Source organism: Triturus cristatus, chromosome 4_2 (assembly GCF_964204655.1).
Source record: "Triturus cristatus chromosome 4_2, aTriCri1.1, whole genome shotgun sequence".
Lineage (NCBI taxonomy): Eukaryota > Metazoa > Chordata > Amphibia > Caudata > Salamandridae > Triturus > Triturus cristatus.
This window is the reverse complement of record NC_140586.1, coordinates 718,457,418-718,479,620: the sequence shown is the minus strand read 5'-3', so window position 1 is coordinate 718,479,620 and position 22,203 is coordinate 718,457,418. Positions and strand designations below refer to the sequence as shown.

Genomic DNA, 22,203 nt, shown 5'->3' with positions numbered 1-22,203 from the left:
TACTTGCAGTAGAGCATAGCCGCTTTACCATTTCTTTGATTGGCTGGCTTCTTTTAATGCTTTCTCTGCTCTCATTTAGGGAACGACTTTTTCCATCTGTCTTCCTCATTTGCTTTCCTCTCCCGCTTGCTGTCTCTGCCAAATAGCTGTCCTCCCCACCCACACTTGTGTTGCTCTCTCTTCTCTGTGTGCTTCTGCCCCACACCCTTTCTTCTCTTTCACTTGTGTTCTTTCCCTCTTGCTGTTTCTCCCTATCAGCCTGCTGTTTGCTTCTTCCCATGGCTACTGTGTTGCTTCACCTCCTTATCCTGTTACTCCATTTAAAAAAACAGCAACAAAAAACACGTTTGCCCTACGCTTCAAAACAGACATTTCATACTACTTATTTCATTTACTGATCTATTTTGGTTCTGTATATTAAAAAAGAAATAGGCCCCCTTGGGTAGGTTGGCGCCTGCCCTCATGCGCGCGCCTACAAGATGACATCATGACTTTTGGATTTTTTCCATCCATGCTGCGGAGCAGCCATGATGCTGTACAGGGTAGTGAAAAACACAGTCATTGTAAAAACCATTTTAGCTGAGAATATTGGCTTCGCAAATGCTTGTTTAATTCCCAGAGCTGCAGCTGGAGGCTCTGTCACTTTTTTGCAGCAGGGCCGGAGGGGGCGTATGCAATGAGACTGAGGGGAGAGAAAGAAAGAGCATGGAGCGAAATCGCTGAGAGAAGGAGAAAATAGAGGATAGAAAGAGAGGGACTGAAAGGAGTGAATAGAGAAGAAGCAAGGGTTCTGGTTTGAGCTTTTTTGCCAGTGGTGGTGTGTCCTAGCACACTTGGACAGCAGCATACAACTGTGATCAGAAACCTGACAGCCAAGGGAGGCTTTCTGAGGCGACATATGCTGATAGCTATTGCCAGGAAGCATTCTGATTGGTGGTCCAGCTCTCAACATTCAATACCAGTTTTTTAAATATTTTTAAATAATTACATACTTGTAGTTCCAAACAGATTATAAATTTCCAACATAGAGCTAGGGAAAATTATTTTCTTTGACCCACCCGTGACATTGCAAGATAACTTGCATTTGTGTGCACTTTTGAAATGCAGTGAACTGTTTCTTTAATCTGGTTGCTAAAATTTTCTTTCTGTTTCTTCTAGTTTACAGACCGTACCAATCCAATGGATAAACATCTGGAAGTAATGATGAACAAGTATGGACTAGCTGGAGCTCCCATAGCACCTCAGTTGTTTGGAAATGCAGGGAAGGAGCACATGGAAAAATACGGTACATTTTAATGCACATGATCTAGAAAATAAACAGGAGTTATTCACAGATATTCACAGAAGAGCTTGATTGTGAGCTCATCCATTTTTTACAGTTTTATATAGCACCAAACTCGACCTGAAGGTATTGGAGCACTTTACGCGAGCACCAGTTACATTACCGAAGGACAGATTCTTTTTTAGTAGGCACAGGGAGTTTAAGTGATTTGCCCAGAATCCCAGGATGTTGAGCCGACGCCGAGTCTCAAACCTGGTTCCCCATTTCCAAAGTCGGCAGCTCTGCCTGTTACCCTACATCATCTCCTTACCCTCAGGGTCTCATTCACAAAGGTCCTCTGCACTCGTGGCGGAGGCCTCACAATCATGTGATTCCGCCCCGAGAGTGGAGACTCCCCAACGACTGCGGGGCCTCCACACTGGTGGCGGCCCTTTTGGAATCAGTCCCTCACTGATGATTTTCCTAGCCATCTGTCATCAGCAGTGCAGGGTAATTCAAGGACACGCCATATAATCTGATTCCGACTGACGCAACAGGAAGGAGTCCAACGGTTTCTTTCAAGTTCCCTCAGATTGTTAAAAGCAGGCGGGGCATGAGGTTCCTATCAGTGAAGATGGAGGACCTTTGTCGTGACCTGCTTTAAGGCTTTTGTTTGATTCTTGCAGTTGCAGGAAAGGCTTAGCAAGGTCAAGGGTGTGAGTGCAGGGTGTGTCTACAACCAGGTCAGATGTTACTCTGTCTGTCGCAGGCATTTGGCCTCCTTTGACTCTTCAGAGCAGTTTGGTTGAGTAGAGAAGGCTAGCTCAAAGGAGAGGTTTTGAAGGTCGAGTCTACGTACAGTGTAATGCAACTATTGCATATAAAATAGGGATTGACTATCCCGCCAGAATTTTTCTTTTTGTATACAAGAGAACACATTAGTAATGATACAAGTATATAAGTAAATGTGCTGTGAAGATTTTTACCAAACAAGGACTATTACAGGTTGAAGGACACAAAATAATACAAGGAAATGCATTGCAACGTTGAGCACAAACTATATACTATTTGTGAATTGGAAATGATTGTGAATATGGCGATGTTCATGGCTTAAACAGAAAGCAGTGAATTTGAATTTGAATTTGAATTTAAAAACATTTCTATAGCGCACTTTTACCAAGCGGTTTCTTGGCGCTGTTGGATTGTGAGAAGCAGGCAGGAGCAAAGGGGAATTTAAACATTGTAAGCGCGGGAAAAGAGAAAAGTTTTAAGACCCTTCCGGAACTCAATGTAGGAAGATGACATGCGGAGTTCCGGAGGGAGGGAGTTCCAAAATGCAGGAGCGAGCACTGCGAATTTCGTACCGCCAGTCTTTTTCTTGCTGAAGCGGGGGATGGTTAACAAAGCCTGATGAGTAGACCTAAGCTCTCGTCTAGGTATGTAGGGGGTGATGGCAGAACAGATATATTCCGGGGCAGTGCCTGTTTTAGCCTGGAAAGTGGTACAGCCAAGCTTGAACAGAGCACGCTCTTTCACCGGCAGCCAGTGCAAGGCCTGCAGTAGGGGAGTAACTCGATGGTGTTTGGGCAGGCCGTGGATCAGGCGGGCAGCCTGATTCTGCACTAGCTGCAAACGGTGAGTGGCGTAGGCTGGAGCGCCATTATAGATGATGTTCCCGTAGTCGAGGCGCGAGAGCACCATGGCCATCACTATAATTTTTAGGGCAGGTAAAGAAAAAAAACGAGAAATCTTCCTAATTATTCGAAGGGAAAAAAAACAGGAAGAAACAACTGAATTGACCTGAGAGTGAACAGAAAGTGAGGGATCCAGGAGGATGCCAAGGGTCTTGACCTTAGGAACTGGGAGCGGGGGAACACCAAGTGAGGGGGGCCAGTGGGAGGGGGACCAGGGACTGCAACCACCTCTGGTCAGGACTAATTCCGTCTTGTCCGGATTGAGTTTGAGGTGGTTGCAGTTCATCCAATCCTGGATGAACAGCATGACTGATTGGACATTTGAGGCAGAGGAAGTGGAGTGGGAAAGGTCAAAAATTAGCTGGAGGTCATCGGCGTAATTGAACACCGTGACCTCGAGCTGCTGTAACATAAAGATGAGGGGGTAAATGTATAAATTAAACAAAAGAGGGGAGAGGGAGGAGCCTTGGGGAACTCCACATGCAACCTTACAAGGGGCAGCGGTGAAGCCAACAAGGTGGACTGCCTGAGCCCTGTCACTTAGGAAGGACTTAAGCCAGGTGAGGGCCGGACCCTCTATACCCGCCGCCTTGACACGGGTGAGGAGGATGGAGTGGTCCACCGTGTCAAATGCGGCGGAGAGGTCTAAAAGAATGAGGGCCTGAGGAACGTTGGTATCAATGCCCTCACGTAGGCTGTCCATCACTGAGATCACTACCTTCTCCGTCGAGTGGAGGGGGCGAAAGCCCGCCTGCCGGGGGGAGAGGCAGTGGTTGGCTTCCACATAGGTGCTCAGGGTGCTGGTTACATGGGTCTCCAAAACCTTGGCCAGGTAGGGTAGCAGGGAAATGGGACGGTAATTGGAAGGGCATGAAGGGTCGGCACCGGGTTTTTTTAGAATGGGAATGACTGCCGCAAATTTATGGGCAGTGGGGACCACTCCAGATTTGAGTGAGTCATTTAAAAGTGTAAGGGAAGGGGTAGGGCAGTGTAGGAAGACTTCTCGCAGGATACGAGCAGGGGCAAAGTCTAGGGGGGAACCTGACTTTACCTTTTGGAGCAGGGGGGGGAGTGTAACTGTGGTCAGAGGGGGGAAGGTAGTGAATTTGGAAGTGATAGCAGGGGGGGAGGGATTAGTGAAAGTGAGGGAAGGGGGGGAGATATTAGCCTTGATTGTTGCGACCTTATCAACGAAGAAGTCGTTGAGGGAGTCGCAAAGCGGTTGAGAAGGGGGGATCGAGGCCGTGGCTCTATTAGACGAGGCAAGCTCATGTACTGTAGCAAAAATCTCTTTAGATTGAGATTCAGCTGCTAGTATCCTGTTAGAGTAGAACAGGGTCTTTGCGTCAAGTATGCTTTGTTTGTATACTTTGAGCACAGAGAGGTAGATGATTTTTTTGGCGGGACTATATTCTCTTCTCCATGCGCGCTCTGCTCTACGTGCGGCTAATTTCTTCTCCTTAAGATCGGGGGTAAACCAGCGATTGGCAGCATGGGCACGCTTCACCGTGACCCGTCTCAGGGGAGCAAACTCATCGCCTGCCTGGGTTAGCCAGCCATCAATGGTAGTCAGCTGGTCCAGGGCGGCGAGGCCCGAGAGGTCAGGGCAAGAGTTGGCCAAGGATGAGCAAAACGATGGCATGTCAGCCTTACCCCATTTTCTAGCCCAGATGTTCTTTGGGAGAAGAGGTATAGGCACAGGGGCTAACGCGAGGGAGAAGGAGATTGAAAAATGGTCCGACCAAGAACAGGGGGAGATGACAGGAGAAGTGGTGGGGATATTTAGGGTCCAAACCTGGTCGAGCGAGTGGCCATGAACATGGGTGGGGCTGTGAACGAGGGGACAAAAGTTGAGACTGGTCATGAGGCTGGTGAATTCTTTGGAAAGGGGGGTTTCGCCGGGGTCGTTGGGCCAAAAATTAAAATCACCCAACACCAACACTGAGGAGTTGTTAATAACCAGTGTGGCGAGGATGTCCTGAAGGGAGGAAACAAAATTGGAGGTTGTGTGAGGGGGTCGATAGATAAGAACAGCAGTGAGGGGGGTAGAGTGAGAGCTAGCACGAATTATTAGACAGTCTACCTCAGGGATAAGAGGAGAGGGGAGTATTTGAAAGGGGGAGTCAGTATGTGTTATCAAAGCTACTCCACCGCCTCTCCTGCCCTCCGGGCGATCCGCACGAATGATGGAATAAGAGGGGGGGAGTGCGGCTAGGACGTTGGGGAGGGAGTCTGCCTTGAGCCAGGTCTCTGTTAAGAACAAGAGGTCCGGGTTGTGGCTGTCAAGAAGGTCGTGTAGCTCGTGCTGATGACTAGCGACAGATCTGGTATTGAGGAGCATGGCAGTGGTATTATAGGACGGCGTATGGGAAACAGGCAGGATGGAATGGATAGGCGCGGCGGCCCGAGGCCGAAGAAGACAACTTTGAATAACGGCGGGGGGTGCAACGGGGGGGCTCGTAAGGAGATTTAAATGTTGTAATGAGTTAGACACAATGGGACTAATGGTGCCAGGGATCCAGTGAGACAGGAGATCGGAGGATGTGTATGACAGCGGGAGGGCATAAGGGAGAGCCCACTGCCCCGGCCTGCCGCGGACGGGCGCAGACGGGCAGGACTCTGGCTTGACTCCGGCGAGCCTACGGCGCGCCCGCTGCGCTCGTCCGCTGCGCTGACACATAGGGGACGTTTAAATAGAGGAGCAGCGTGGGGGGAGTGGCGTGGGTGGGGTCGGGCGAGCCAGCCCGATCCAAGATGGCGGCCACTACCGCTAGGCGCCTGAGGTGGGATCAGCTGCCAGCCAGCCTCGCTGGGCCCCAGGAGAAGCAAAAAGGTACCTGTGAATTTTCAGTGCAGGTTAAACAACACAAGCAAACAATTTAAAAACGGGTGCGTGTCGCCGCTTTGATCGGCATGACAACGCGCTAAAAACACTTAGACGCTCAAACGCAGCCCTCAGCTCCTACGAGCAAGCCCACTGCCACCGGGCTGCTCGCAATCGCTGGGGAAACTGTGAAGTACTCCTAAATAGAGGAGCAGCGTGGGGGGAGTGGCGTGGGTGGGGTCGGGCGAGCCAGCCCGATCCAAGATGGCGGCCACTACCGCTAGGCGCCTGAGGTGGGATCAGCTGCCAGCCAGCCTCGCTGGGCCCCAGGAGAAGCAAAAAGGTACCTGTGAATTTTCAGTGCAGGTTAAACAACACAAGCAAACAATTTAAAAACGGGTGCGTGTCGCCGCTTTGATCGGCATGACAACGCGCTAAAAACACTTAGACGCTCAAACGCAGCACTCAGCTCCTACGAGCAAGCCCACTGCCACCGGGCTGCTCGCAATCGCTGGGGAAACTGTGAAGTACTCCTAAATAGAGGAGCAGCGTGGGGGGAGTGGCGTGGGTGGGGTCGGGCGAGCCAGCCCGATCCAAGATGGCGGCCACTACCGCTAGGCGCCTGAGGTGGGATCAGCTGCCAGCCAGCCTCGCTGGGCCCCAGGAGAAGCAAAAAGGTACCTGTGAATTTTCAGTGCAGGTTAAACAACACAAGCAAACAATTTAAAAACGGGTGCGTGTCGCCGCTTTGATCGGCATGACAACGCGCTAAAAACACTTAGACGCTCAAACGCAGCCCTCAGCTCCTACGAGCAAGCCCACTGCCACCGGGCTGCTCGCAATCGCTGGGGAAACTGTGAAGTACTCCTAAATAGAGGAGCAGCGTGGGGGGAGTGGCGTGGGTGGGGTCGGGCGAGCCAGCCCGATCCAAGATGGCGGCCACTACCGCTAGGCGCCTGAGGTGGGATCAGCTGCCAGCCAGCCTCGCTGGGCCCCAGGAGAAGCAAAAAGGTACCTGTGAATTTTCAGTGCAGGTTAAACAACACAAGCAAACAATTTAAAAACGGGTGCGTGTCGCCGCTTTGATCGGCATGACAACGCGCTAAAAACACTTAGACGCTCAAACGCAGCCCTCAGCTCCTACGAGCAAGCCCACTGCCACCGGGCTGCTCGCAATCGCTGGGGAAACTGTGAAGTACTCCTAAATAGAGGAGCAGCGTGGGGGGAGTGGCGTGGGTGGGGTCGGGCGAGCCAGCCCGATCCAAGATGGCGGCCACTACCGCTAGGCGCCTGAGGTGGGATCAGCTGCCAGCCAGCCTCGCTGGGCCCCAGGAGAAGCAAAAAGGTACCTGTGAATTTTCAGTGCAGGTTAAACAACACAAGCAAACAATTTAAAAACGGGTGCGTGTCGCCGCTTTGATCGGCATGACAACGCGCTAAAAACACTTAGACGCTCAAACGCAGCCCTCAGCTCCTACGAGCAAGCCCACTGCCACCGGGCTGCTCGCAATCGCTGGGGAAACTGTGAAGTACTCCTAAATAGAGGAGCAGCGTGGGGGGAGTGGCGTGGGTGGGGTCGGGCGAGCCAGCCCGATCCAAGATGGCGGCCACTACCGCTAGGCGCCTGAGGTGGGATCAGCTGCCAGCCAGCCTCGCTGGGCCCCAGGAGAAGCAAAAAGGTACCTGTGAATTTTCAGTGCAGGTTAAACAACACAAGCAAACAATTTAAAAACGGGTGCGTGTCGCCGCTTTGATCGGCATGACAACGCGCTAAAAACACTTAGACGCTCAAACGCAGCCCTCAGCTCCTACGAGCAAGCCCACTGCCACCGGGCTGCTCGCAATCGCTGGGGAAACTGTGAAGTACTCCTAAATAGAGGAGCAGCGTGGGGGGAGTGGCGTGGGTGGGGTCGGGCGAGCCAGCCCGATCCAAGATGGCGGCCACTACCGCTAGGCGCCTGAGGTGGGATCAGCTGCCAGCCAGCCTCGCTGGGCCCCAGGAGAAGCAAAAAGGTACCTGTGAATTTTCAGTGCAGGTTAAACAACACAAGCAAACAATTTAAAAACGGGTGCGTGTCGCCGCTTTGATTGGCATGACAACGCGCTAAAAACACTTAGACGCTCAAACGCAGCCCTCAGCTCCTACGAGCAAGCCCACTGCCACCGGGCTGCTCGCAATCGCTGGGGAAACTGTGAAGTACTCCTAAATAGAGGAGCAGCGTGGGGGGAGTGGCGTGGGTGGGGTCGGGCGAGCCAGCCCGATCCAAGATGGCGGCCACTACCGCTAGGCGCCTGAGGTGGGATCAGCTGCCAGCCAGCCTCGCTGGGCCCCAGGAGAGGCAAAAAGGTACCTGTGAATTTTCAGTGCAGGTTAAACAACACAAGCAAACAATTTAAAAACGGGTGCGTGTCGCCGCTTTGATCGGCATGACAACGCGCTAAAAACACTTAGACGCTCAAACGCAGCCCTCAGCTCCTACGAGCAAGCCCACTGCCACCGGGCTGCTCGCAATCGCTGGGGAAACTGTGAAGTACTCCTAAATAGAGGAGCAGCGTGGGGGGAGTGGCGTGGGTGGGGTCGGGCGAGCCAGCCCGATCCAAGATGGCGGCCACTACCGCTAGGCGCCTGAGGTGGGATCAGCTGCCAGCCAGCCTCGCTGGGCCCCAGGAGAAGCAAAAAGGTACCTGTGAATTTTCAGTGCAGGTTAAACAACACAAGCAAACAATTTAAAAACGGGTGCGTGTCGCCGCTTTGATCGGCATGACAACGCGCTAAAAACACTTAGACGCTCAAACGCAGCCCTCAGCTCCTACGAGCAAGCCCACTGCCACCGGGCTGCTCGCAATCCTCCCACCAAATTGGTTGTCTGTAATACATTGTATGCAATCGTTAATTTGCAAACACCAGACTTCTTTCAACAACATTGTATGCAAATGGTACTTCTTATATTCAGAATAATAAGATTCTCATATATATTAATCAAGTGTCTCAGTGCTCATAGCAACACATGGAACGATTCCTGGTGGCCATCAGACCTAGGACCCACACCCACTCCCTCTGACCATGCCAGAAACCTCACAATCATCATTGACAAGCTCACCATGAAATCACAGATCAACGCCTTCTCATCTGCATGCTTCCTCACTCTGTGCATGCTACATAATATCTTAGGTGGCTACCCCTACACACGAGACGCACCATGACACAGGACCTCATCACCAGCCAACTGGACGATGGCCACGACCTCTACGTTGGAAACGCCGCACACCCCTTTCAGACCCTTCAGAAAGCCGCAGCCATACTCCTCCTTCTCCGACTACTAACGTGTGTGTCTCTTTCGTCCAGATTCCTTTTTCACCTAAGCTCTGGGTTTCCATTGCGAATCTGGAGACTGGTCATAGGCCGTGAGTTTACTCATAAGAGTAGTTGGTGGGATTGGAGTCACAATTCAGTATCTGGTATCTGAACACACATTTCCACCAATTTTTGATTGATGTTTATTCAGATAATTCAAAAGCAAAGTTATAAAGGAAAAGTATAGTCACGTTTACATTTGTGTCAAAACTCACCTTAAAAATAGTACAGTTATACAGTTATCTTAATATTATTCATGGACTAATCCATAATATCCGCTTTTACAGATATCCGATTTGGCCTGTTTCAAATCAATAGGTAAAGCAAAAATAGATTACTTTGTAGTTCTACCTATTTAGTTATAATAAAATGTAGTGATCAATTGTTCCAATTTCTCTACTTTGTTAATAAAAGTGAAGAAGCAAGTTAGGTACACAAAAATACTTTATGTATGAAGTACAATTAGAGTGAAAAATACCAACTCTTCATGGACCATAAGAAAAATTGAAGAACACCATAATGAAGAAATTCGAAGAAAAACCTAGAATCTTTAAAAAGAAAAACACCTTGGTGTACTAATGTGTTTCTAAGCCTGTGATAACATGTAGCAAAAGATATTGTTGCAGCCCACATAAACATTGCAACACAAAACAGAGCAAGAGACAAAGAGAAATCACATTTGTAAACTCTTATCATATATATAAAACATTACACTAGATCCCTTCATTTTCCTCTTCTGTATCAAGTCTCTTAAAACACAGTTTCTCTAATTTGAAAGAGAGATGTTTCTAGGATCCAACGTTCAACAATGTGATTACATCTGATGTCCTCACTCTCAGCCTTTTCCTCCTAACCATCCTTGGGGCACTTATTACCCACAAGATCAGACCATCAGTAAACTTGCATTTAGTCATAAAGTAATGTAATTAAAGGAGCACCGGGAATTATCCAGCTTTAAACCAAGAACCAACTCAATACTTTCCAATACCTCATTTAAAAAAAGGAACAACTTTCGAAAATGCAACAACATATGTGGTATTTCCGTGGAACGTAGAGTCTACAATAGGAACAGGGTTTGCACTCTAGCTCCCTTTCCTCTTCAGAACTCTGTCATAGAAATATCAACCTTATATTCTTGTAGGTATTGCTCAAGCTTAACTGTGCAATAATGGAGGAAAATCAGTTGGTAATTACCTGAGTTAGATATATTAAAGTTTTTTGACTCTTAATTATCGGCTACTTTCCAAGATTGTAGGAAAGTTACATTATAGAATAGAGTTCAAAAAGCTAAGTGTATGTATAGTATTTCATCCTGCTTTTAGAGATCAATAGCTGATAAATTCAGAGCACACACCTTGTCCGTCTAGGCCTCTTGAGCATATATTCATGCATATTAAAAGATATTTGTGTTTACAGTTAATTCGAAAGATATGAGGAGGTCTGCTAAATTCTTCAATTTGTCAAACTGAAAATATTTAAGATCTTTTAAATGTTTGATTGGTGGAAAGACGATTTACACAATTGTTTTTTATCTTGCTCTAAAGCGTTATCTTATTTATTTTTTATTGAACGATACCAAGAGTATTTAGACAGGAAATATTGTACGTTGCAACAGGTTTCATAGGCTATAGCACAAAGCTCAACTATTTGGTGGATAACATTAACAGGATAGTGTGGCTAGTAGCCAAAGCTAAGTGATGATGCAAGGTAAAGAACATTATGAGACATTACATGAAGTAATATATCTTACGATATGTAGATTTACATAGACACCTTCTTGGGAATAATATGTTGTGATAAGATTACTTAGCTCTTTTTTGTTTGAGTAGCTCAATTTGCTGCGCAACTTTAACAATAGAGAGTAAATGGAGCTCAGGTCATAGGAAATTGAGTTCCAGTGATGTGGTCCAAGTCAACTGTAAGATCAAAATGTTGAAGTCACACGGAGAAGTTTGGGTCTAGTTAGAAGATTTTGGTTTAGCTGAGTAAAGGCTAAGAAAGGAGGTGGGTGTATGGATACCTACAAGACTTTCAGCTAGTTAAGACATTCTGTGTTCAAGGTTTTGAATACTTAGATGGGACAGTTTATAAAGGACACAATTTTAGGCAGATAATCAGCCACCTTGTGGCTGCATTGTTAGATAGTGGTACATCTAGTCTAGGTAGATTACAAAGTGTAATCGTAGCACATTTTATTACCTGATCCAATTAGGACAATTAATGCTGTGGAGATCTTCTAATAAAGTGTTGCAGTAGTCCTGCTTGCTGAATACTATTGCAGAGATCAAAGATATGACAGTATGTAAGGATGTTAGGGTGGAATTTGTAGGTGTTCAACAGTTGGCATTTAGCAGCAGTAACTCAGAATGTAATCCAGAATGGCATGAGCACAGTATGAGTGAAAATTACACCAATGATTCTTGATGGTGTTGAGATAAGTGGCAGGTGGAAATGTTATGCATTGTGTTAGAGATGTGGGTGCTGTTTTAAAAGGTCAATACGTAATTTCTGGGGTTTGGCATAGGAAGATGTTAGGCTATACGTTTATAAGTGTCTGTAAACCTTTGAGATAGTCATATTTGTAAAGCTGGGGCAAAAGTTGGAGAAGAAGATCTGGTGATGATCTGAGATACCAAAGGGAGTAATAAGATGATGTGAGTCATCAAAGGAAATGATAATGCTACCTGGAGAGGTAGAGAAAAGCAGATGCAAAGGGATACGACTGCGAGAACCACAGACTAATAAGGAGTTTGAAGGGAGAGTTGGAGTGTTATGACCTGTATAAAACAGAAAAGGTTCTTTAAGAGAAGTAGGAGGAGAATCAACTGAGTTCTTTGTCAGTGGTGCCTATGGTAGATGGGATTGACATGAGGGTAAAGTGATCAGCACGTGAGCAGACCGGGAGCCCAAGGATAGACAATAGGTTGTTAAGGTGGGCCGAGGTTAAGACATTAGCCGCATAAAAGAGGCTGATTTCTGTAGAATGAAGGGCTTTGAATCCCGATTTTAGGATAAATAGGTTTTTGGAGATGAAGAGTAAGATCAGAGGGTTAAAGACAAGACGTTTCAATACTTCGGAAGAGAAAGGAGGTTAGAATACCGAATGATAGATTGATGGGGTTGATTAGTAAAAGTGTGGCCCAGCTGACTTAAAACATAAAGGATTGAAACCAGCGCTGAGACAGTAGTTGAAGAGTGCTTAAATATGGCCGAACTCCAGATCTGAGAGCCGAAAATAACTGAAAGAGTCAATTGGTGCCCGTAAGGGATTGGCGGATTTTAGTGTGGAAATCAATTCGATGGCAGAAGTGGGCTCCGTGTAGATAGTTTTGTGACATTGGTTAATAAAGGAGTGCAAGGTAGGAAGTGCTGGATGTAAATTGTGTAGGGAAGGTATTGGTGTTATAACATAGAGAGCATTTTAAATCAAGAAAGTAATTTGATATGGCTGTGTTCAGTGCCACTTTGAGGTTGTTGAGAGCATATTTGTAATAATCCAAATGTTCTGTGACTGAGCCTGCATTTTTTTGTTTCTGTAGTGGGAATCTTGATGGTAATACAGGGCTGTGGATGGGGAGTAACTCGGGTGAAGGTACATGTAGAGCTGTGTGAGTTAAATAATGTTTGCAATGGGTCAATAAAATGATTAAAAAAAGAGGTGGGTGGAGCAGAAGTTCATTGCCCTTATGAATTTGGTTTAATAATGAAACATGACAAGGGAGATTTTTACATTTGGTAATAGGTGTGTTTTTTGTCTGCAAATGATTAGGGATGGTGGTATATAAGTGAATGATAGTTTGGAAAGGGTGATTCTTTTCCATACCTGGGAGTGATGTTTGGTGCTGCCCTTACTTCGTTTTCTTTGTTAATGTCTAAAAGACCAGCCTTTGGAAGGAGTATCACATATGTTTTTGATGCTGCCAATAGGTTGGTCACAGGTCCTTAGATGCTATGCTAAAGAATGATAAGGGCAAATGCATTTCTGTTGCAGCTTATGGTAGCGCCATCTAGAAATACGCACTTTTCTCAACATCTCAAGTAGCTGAAAGTAACTTTTTTGAACCACATGCTATTGCTCCCTCAGGGCACAACTTCTTTTATCACCCACAAGGAAACTGGGCTAGGGTATCTATCTGATATCTTGTGGTTGTTACCACTCATTTTATGACTCTCGGTCTGGTCAAGATCTGAAAGTGGTCTCAACCATCCTATTAAAGATTGTAGAGCCTTGATCATGCCTCAAGAAAACCTTCGTAAGCTAAGTTGAATCTTGTTTTAAAATATTGGGACAGTCGGTCATTTATGACCATTCTGAGTCTATTGCTTTTTTGTGCTGGAAAAAGGATGAAAGAGACTTGCATGCCCTAGTAAAAGTGAATGTTAGAGCATATATGCCTATTAGAACTACACCATCGATTGAGCCTTAAATATTGTTAAATATGTCAAATCATCACTGGTTTTTATTAACCAGCTTTAGGTTTAATCTGTTTCATTATTTTTAATCGTTCCTGAAGGCTGCACAAAATACCTGAACCATGTTCCTAGAAATGTGATTCAGTCTCCAAACAGGACACTTTGCACTTTATTATGCTCTGCACATTTTATAATCAATTAAGGTTGACTTTATTATGTAGTCTGTTGACTGGGCGGGATATTAAACAGGTTAGACCGGCATTGCTATACTTACAGATGTTATCTGGTGCTCACGTGTGGTTCCATGTTGTTTGTTTTTTATTTGGCGCCGTCAGTCTGAGGAAACCTCTGGCTTTGACATGATGTATTGTTTTAATTGTTTTTTGGTCTTTTATAGTTTTACTTTATTGAAAACTGAATAAAAAAGGACTGAAATTAAATGATTGCATGGTCAGAGAAAGAAGGGAAAATGGTGAGAGTTATGTAGGCTCTGGTTTTGGACTTGGGAATTAAGTAAAGAGGTTTATCGTGTTTGTGAGTAGGTACTGGTTGTGTGTTCAGTGGTGAGGTGTCTGAGAGGTATGACCAAAGAAAGATTATTGCTTAAGTCCAGATTGAAATTCTTTAAAACGATCAGGGGGTAGTTTGGAGAAAATATTTCTATAATGGTGTCCAGGTCTTCAAAGAAGGAGCCTGTAGCTCCTGGAGGGCAGTAAATGGTGATGACATGAATGTTTTATGGGGGCAGTAGTTGTAATGCAGTGGTGCTAAAATGTTGAGGGAGGGATGTTTGATAATAGGGCAGGTAAAGTTGTAGAAAACTTCTTGATAAGGAGGCCACCTTCTCTGCCTCTTAGGCCTCTGGGAGCCATGTGAGGAAAACGTGTCATGGGGGAATGGGAACCAAAGTGGTCTGTGATAGACTTAGTTGTTAATATTTAATGGACATTAAGTAGAAAGAAGTAGATGAGTAATTTTTCTTTCCGTAATCACATCTTGGTATTTGTTTAGCCGTGTCAGATAAATGACTTGTTTGGTTGTGAGTTAATGCATTCTGCAGTTGTGCATAATTGTAGGAGGGAATGAATGAGGTGGCATAGGTGTGGTGCTGATGATTGTCGCCACTTAACACATTTTAAGACCTGATTTTAGTATATGTGCTTTAGAAATTTGTAAGTGGAATTTGATATGTTATTTATTTGTGATAAATTGGGTGTGTTTTGACTGTGTAAATATTGAATGCCATTTGAATCTGTAGAAATTGTAATTTTGTATATAGTAGTTGGATGTGCACTTAAACAGTAATGTTAGAAACTGTCAGAGTGTATGTGTATTTAGTCTGCTACATTGTTCACTGGTTCTTTTCTTTACATTAACTTTAGGTACAAAGCTAGAACATTTTGCCAAAATTGCATGGAAGAATCACAAGCATTCCACTAACAACCCGTGAGTACCAGCACCATTTAATATGATAGTTGTTATCGACTGATTGTCTTTGGAGTTTGCCTGCAAACCTCAATATGTCTGAGATGCCTGGGTTTTGGGTGATGTTAAATCTGGTTTTCTGACCAGGAAAATCCTCAACTTTTAATATTTTCATTCGAATGTTTCAAGTTACAACAATGTTAAATAATGTAAATTATAACTATCTTCACTATACTATGCTCACAAAGTGCAGCACCTGTCACTATTACTCGCTTTGTTTATTGACAAATCACTCCTTATATCTATAAGATATACAAAGTACATGAATTCCTCCCGATAATTGCTGGCACTGCATCCTCTGATCCTATGGCGCATGGCTGAGTATCTGATAGGGAACAAGAGGGAGCAACAGCTATAAGTATTATCACATCATTCACTGCCACTCAACAAGCCACCTCTAAACTTAGTACGTAACCCCACATTGAATCATATGAACACACACATGTGCAAACATCAGGTACTATACTAATGCTCCAGGACGTCTCTGCCCAAACCCACGCAATTTGGAACTGCTTCCATGCTGGTGAATAAGTGCACTTCCACATCCTGGTGGACCCTCAGTAACTGTTTCCTGGATGTGCAATACCAGCCGTCTTTGCTTTTAAACGATTCCAAATTGAGGGTAAGAAATCTCACAATTGTGTTTACTTTGTATGAAGGGACTTACTTTGTGGCCTCCACTCTCGGGCATGATTTTTGCATTTGTGGTCATTCAATGAGGACATTAGGATCACGCCTACATCCTGTGGAGGTCACTGTCCTTTTAGTGGCAGCCGAAAGATTCTGTTCCCACTCCTGCTGCTTGAAGACTCAGTTACAACCTCTTTATTTTCAAATGATTCAATGATGATCATCAGGCTGTCCGCTCCTACCTTTTCTGGAGCCATGGGCTCTTACATTGGGCACATGAACAAAGATTTTCAGAAATTCTAGGAAGCTTTGGCGATAACTATAGCACCTAATAAAATCTTGTTTATTAGGTGCGATAATTATCACCTATTAGACATTTGGCGATTCAAACTGAACGTAAGATTGTGGTGATCTGGATTTTCATACCTGGTATTTAGTGGGTACTGTATACTCCTAACTCCTAATTTCGAACCCTGCGCTAACAACCTAGTGCTGTGGCTGGAATTATTGACCCCTCTCTTCGTCAAGGACATTATGCCCCTGCTCAACTCATTGCCTTTCAGAGAGACGCTGTGAGAGAGGTGTAACATTCTAAAAACTTCACTCCATGAGAGCAAGAGTCAAACCTGTTGTAAGAATCCTCCAAAAAGTGTCAAAGGTGTAGTAAAAGATTCTTTATTTAAGTTATAGGTAACACCTCAGCCTGCTAGTACCAGCTTCAGGAAATCCACAGAATAACAGTTTCACCAAATTAAAGATACACATTCCATCCTGAGAGGCACAGATAAACCTACAATGGCTGACATTGTAAATTAAAGCTAAACACACATACAAAAAGTACAGAATATCACACCTGTTCACATAAGGGGTAATGAGACCAAGCAGATTCCTTGAAATCCTTTGTCAGCTTGTGGGGTGGGATCTAAAAAGTCAACTTTCTTGTATATAATTATCCTAGTAAAACATCCTGTTCACTTTATTATCTACTTGATTTTTACACTAATACTACTTAGAACTTATATAGAGTTCCTCTTTTGTATGATGTCAATCAGTTCCATTGTGCTCTTCTGGACTCCTTTTTCAAATTCTAATGGCCTGAATTAGAGTTCGACAGATGGGTACTCCATTGTAAACATGACCGATATCCACTGTACATTCTTACTAGCGCCGGAGGATATAACACAGTGGTATAAGGCAGACAGTATATCCAGCTTGTTTGTCAAGGACTAATCTGCCAGACCCTCACATTCTTAGTCCTTGCAGTTGCCGCTAGAGCGCCAGGATCTCATTCAAATTTGTCATTTATTTCTATTTGTCACCTTTCTTGCTGCTTGTTAATAATTTGTGATTGTTTGAGACCATGGGTTTTGGGCATAAGTGCTGCTACTTTGATGTCCAGAAGCGGTAAGAACTGCCGCGTTTGCTGTTCCTGCACGCTATTTTAATTAATATTGTATAGTTGGCAGCTTTTAGATTGTTTTAACATGTGTTTCAAATATCTTGTGTTTTAAAATATGTTCATGATACACCGCATTGCATATTGCTTAGCCTTTTGATGATACAAAACCATCGCTATTAGGGGCTCGTGTTGTCTCTCACCTAGCTGTTACCTGGGTCTTGCCCGGGTTCTCCCGACATGGTAATTGGCAGCCTTGTTTCCCCGATTCCTCGTTTACCGCCCCGGCCCGACATGGCAAGTGCCGTTTAAGCGGAGGGCATTTCCCTGGGCTCCTGACCTTCCCTCACTTCCGGGCAGTGAGCGGGCTAGTCTTTCCCGCCGCACACCCTAAAAGCCTGATGCTAGAGCGGACGTACGCAGCGGGCGCACCACTGGTGCGTCAAAGGCAAGCCGTCTGCGTCCGTCCGGCCCTGGACTGCGCCGAGAGTCATAACCCCTGATCGTTTTCCCCACAAAGCAAAGAGTATAATTTAAACCAGAGAGGAAATATTCAGGCTGAATACAAAGTATACTAACACTTGTTGCCCTCGACTAGATCTTCAGAATGGTCCTAAGCAGTGCCAGCACTGCAAACTACAGCTCAATTTCACTAACGTTAAGGCTCTAACACCACAACAAAATCCATCTCACACAAAAAACAACTAAAGTCTTTCAGGCTATGTTGATCAATACGATGTCATTGCCGAAACATAACACAGAGGTTGCGGAATTGATAGGCGCACAGAAGCTTGACTTGGCATTCATTACAGAAACTTGGGCAGATGAGTCGGCAGACCCTGATCTTGCTTTCGCACGACCAGCAGGATATACCATTATCAGAGCAGATAGAGCTAACAAACGGGGGGGAGGATTAGCTATCATCCTTAGAGAGGACATGCATGTGACTTGATCCTCCGCTGGAAGCTCCCAAGACTGTTAAACTTTAATATTCCAGATTGCACTTAGTATTAATTACACACTAAAAGGTCTTCTCTTATACAGGACCCCAAAGAGCACAGACCTCTTTTTTTTAATGTTATTAGCCCCTTCCTTGAATCCAGTGTAGAGGCATCTGATTTCACGAGCCTAGGAGACTTTAACGATCACCTAGAAAAGCTTGCAGATCATGATACAGCCTTACTAGTTGATTTAATGGCTTGTTTTTCATTAAAACAGATTGTAAAGTAAGACACCCATGCCGCTGGACACACCCTAGATGGGATCTTCACTTGAAGCCTTTCACTTAAACTATCAGAAGTAATTCATGTCCCCTGGTCAGACCATAAAGTTATAATGTTTTCCCTTAGTGCAGATCAGCACTCTCCGATATTCGTAAACGCACCAGCCTCTGTCACCCGCCGACACTGAGCCAACATTAACCCTTCTACCCTACAAGTTTTATTATTAAGCACTAAACCAGACCTTTTGACAGACATCAATGCTTCTGTCCATCGGCTATCCTCATGGATCAAAACAGCGGTAGACATCCTAGCCCCCACAAAGAGCTGCCTCTCCTGGCGGAAAAGTCCTTCTGAACTTTGGTTTACGGATCAATTTAGAGTGCAAAAACAAGCGTGTAGAAGGTCAGAAAGAAAGTAAACTATGATTTGGATGAAAAAACGAAGTATGCAAGCACTGGCAGTTTACAAGAAAATGATTGTCGAGGAAAAAAGTAAATACTTTACGGCAAAGATTTGTGAGGCAAGGAACTCTTGCAGGGAGCTTTTCCCAACAGTTAAAATATTAGCTAAACTACCAGTAATGGCTCGGATGGAAAGCAGCGCAGAATTCTGCAATTTACTGGGACAGTCGTTCATAGATAAAGTTGAGACGGTGTATAACTCCTTCAGGGATAGTGTTAGCTCAGTCGCCAAGATCACTCCGACAGCCTCAGATCCCACTACCACCATTTCAGCTTTCACCACCTCTCCCCCAACACTAGAACAAATCATTCAGGTGGTGAAAACATCCAAATCAGGAGCCCCAACAGACCCCTGCCCTCCTAAAGTACTACATCTGTTTCCTGAAATATTAAGTGAACTCCTAAGTGTGGTGTTCAATAAGGTAATTCAGTCAGGCTTCTTCCCAGATCCTTGGAAGATAGCCTCACTTCTTCCTCTTGTTAAAAAAAAAAACCTTGTCCCTAAGGACCCCAGCAGCTATCGTCCTATCTCCAGAATTGCATTTCCGGCAAAAGAACTTGAGAAACTACTTAATGCACTGCTTACTGCATATATTTCTTCCAGGAACCTCCTGGATTACTCACAATATGGGTTTCGGGAAGGACATGGAACGAAGACAGCTTTGGTCATGGCGGCTGAGGAACTTATGGCAATAATAGATTCAGGGGGTAAGGCCCCCTTGATTTTGCTAGATCTATCGGCGGCCTTCGATACAGTCAACCACATAATACTAGCCAGTAGACTAGCGGAGCTGGGGATCCGAGACACCGCCCTTTCACTGTTATTATCCTACCTAGCCGATAGAACCTTCTCCGTTGAACTGGGAGCCTTCTCATCCAAATTTCTTAAACTGCCTTGTGGGTTGTCTCAGGGCTCTTCTCTGAGCCCCACAATATTTAATGTATATGTGGCTCCTTTGGCCTCGCTCATTAGGCAGTTTGGGTTTTTTGGCTGTCTCCTATGCAGACGACACCCAGCTGGTGGTGTCAGTCTCAAGCAACGTGGAGGAGACTGCCGACCGTTTCAATGGCTGTATGTCCTAGGTCACCAATGGATGCAGTCCAACTGCCTGAAATTGAACGGTGGAAAGACTGAAGTCTTGCTGTTGGGCTCTGACTCCACTTTCTGGCCCAGATGGTGGCATGCCAATCTGGGTGATTGCCCAACGTCAAAAATCTTGGAATCATCTTTGATTATAAACTAACATTCAACAGTCGGATCAATAGGCTCTCCTCTATCATCAGGTTCATTCAAAAGTGATCAGAAAAATCCGTCCATTCATCCCTCCCGATACACTCAAAACTCTGGTTACAGCTTTGGTCCTTTCCAGATTGGATTATGGGTATGCCCTATACATGGGGATCCAATCCCAGCATCTACTAAGACTGCAGCGTCTGCAGAATGCTGCAGCCAGACTAGTCCTAGATATTCCGAGGTTCAAGTCCTTCTAAGAGCCCTCCACTGGCTCCCGGTGGAAAAAAGGATGAAGTTTAAATCCCAATGCCTGGCCTTCAAAGCTCTACATGGCACAGGGCCACAATTTTTGAGGACGCGCCTGAAATGGTATGCGCCGGTCAGAAGCCTAATATCTGCCCATACTAAACTTCTGCAGATACGTAAGTTTAAGAAGGCCCATTGGTGTGGAAGAAGCTTCCTGTTAGGGACAGTTAAGACCTGGAACCTACTTCCAATCTCCATAAAGAGCAGCTCATCGCTTTTGTCCTTTAGAAAGGCGCTAAAACCCTGTCTCTTTAACAACTGATTCAGCCTGTATACCCCACCAGCACAGCTCAGATCTACCGACTCTAGCGCCAAGACGCCCTTGGGCATTCGTTGCACTCTACAAATATACCAATCAAATCAAATCAGGTGCAAGACCTATTGATGTAGCTGGAAGTTACAAAAGTACTCAGTCTCTCTAACCCCAAATGCCATCTTGCAGTTCTTAAAGGAGTGTAATTGTCGGCCCATTTAAGGGTCTGAGCTCATATAGCAAAATCCACCATTTAATTTTTGAAAAAGGTTATCCTCGTGCCATTTTGAAATCTTAATCTTTGGATTTCCAACCCATAATCTCTAGGAAGGGGAGAATCCCTCTTCGAAGCATCATGTCAATAAGCCTTCCTTTATGGGATAGAACGAGCATTAAATAGGAATGGGTCACACTGTCCTCAATTCCGAGAGCCTACAAGCTAAATTGCTATTCAGTGTGTGTACTGCATCTTTGAAGGTTTGTTCTGTGTTTTATATTTTAAATGGTAGTTTTAATGCTTATTTATATAACTGTTTAGTTACTATAAACTGCAGCCAAGCTTGAATAGTAAAGATGAAATCAAATGTATCATACATAAGTTGGAAAATACCCAGTCCAGCTCGAATGAGTGTTTATGGAGGATAGTGTTAGCTGCACACATGTGAGATACATCCCCATTGTCACAAATTCAGTTGAGCCAACTCTAGACCCAGCTGTTACAATATATAGTGCCATGAAGGGATACACACAGGGTTATACCTGGTGCTCTACAAAGATAGTGGAGTCAGTGTAAAGGTACACTGTAGCCACAACTCCCTATTTACCACTGTTCAGCAGTGCGGCACATTAATTCTTCTCCATTCACCCTGTTGGCATTAATGTTCTATAGTAATATTTCTCATTTTTCACTCCTGAATTGTGGAAGCATTAGTGTACAAAAAATAACATCCATTCCCAACTGATCCTGATAAATGCCATGCACTACATCCTACATAAATTAATTTACTGTGGTGGTAATGCTTATCTGCTTCACCTGCATGCTTATACATTGATAGGTGTTATACTCCCCTTTACATTTTTGCGCTGCTTACTATTACAATTGATTTTTTTTGCAGCTATTCCCAGTTCCAAGATGAATACAGTATGGAACAAGTACTGAATTCACGAAAAATATTTGAGTACCTGACTATGTTACAGTGCTGGTAAGAAACATTAGATCTACAAATCCTAGTTAGTTTTGTGTCAAGAGGAAGTATTCGTATTCTGAATGTACCAGCAAGAAGCACAACAGAACCAGTCTTATTTGTGATGCTTAATCGAAATGTATTCTCTGGTGCGGATTCTTTATTCTTTATTTTTTGCATTTGTTTGAAGTAGTTAAAAGTGAGATGGCAAAATGGTTTTAAATATTATGTGTGCATATTACTGTGATTTTAGATTTGTAGGTTGCCAACATAGATGTGTAGTAGTCTCTTTATGCATGAAGCTCTTCTATTTGAAAGTTAAAAATAGCTTTAAAACCATAGTAGAACCATCAGTGTTTCAATGTCTGCCCAGAATTTCAGAGAGAATTAATACTATAACTTTGAACCTATATCAGAAAGACTCTTCCAACCCTAGTTGCCTTTCGGCACAAACTATGCATACATGTTGATCGACTGTTTATCA

General features: G+C 44.7%; 1 protein-coding gene across 2 annotated transcripts in view; it reads left to right on the top strand.

Moving 5' to 3' along the window:
* The window catches only part of LOC146834956 (sterol carrier protein 2-like), a 372,999-nt gene that overhangs the window by 143,697 nt on the left and 207,099 nt on the right, over positions 1 to 22,203 (top strand). For both annotated transcript variants that reach the window (XM_085602598.1, XM_085602597.1), the window contains 3 exons: positions 1,159 to 1,285; positions 14,930 to 14,993; positions 21,651 to 21,737. In XM_085602598.1, the coding sequence (XP_085458724.1) occupies positions 1,159 to 1,285; positions 14,930 to 14,993; positions 21,651 to 21,737 (278 nt within the window). The remainder of the gene's footprint in view (positions 1 to 1,158; positions 1,286 to 14,929; positions 14,994 to 21,650; positions 21,738 to 22,203) is intronic.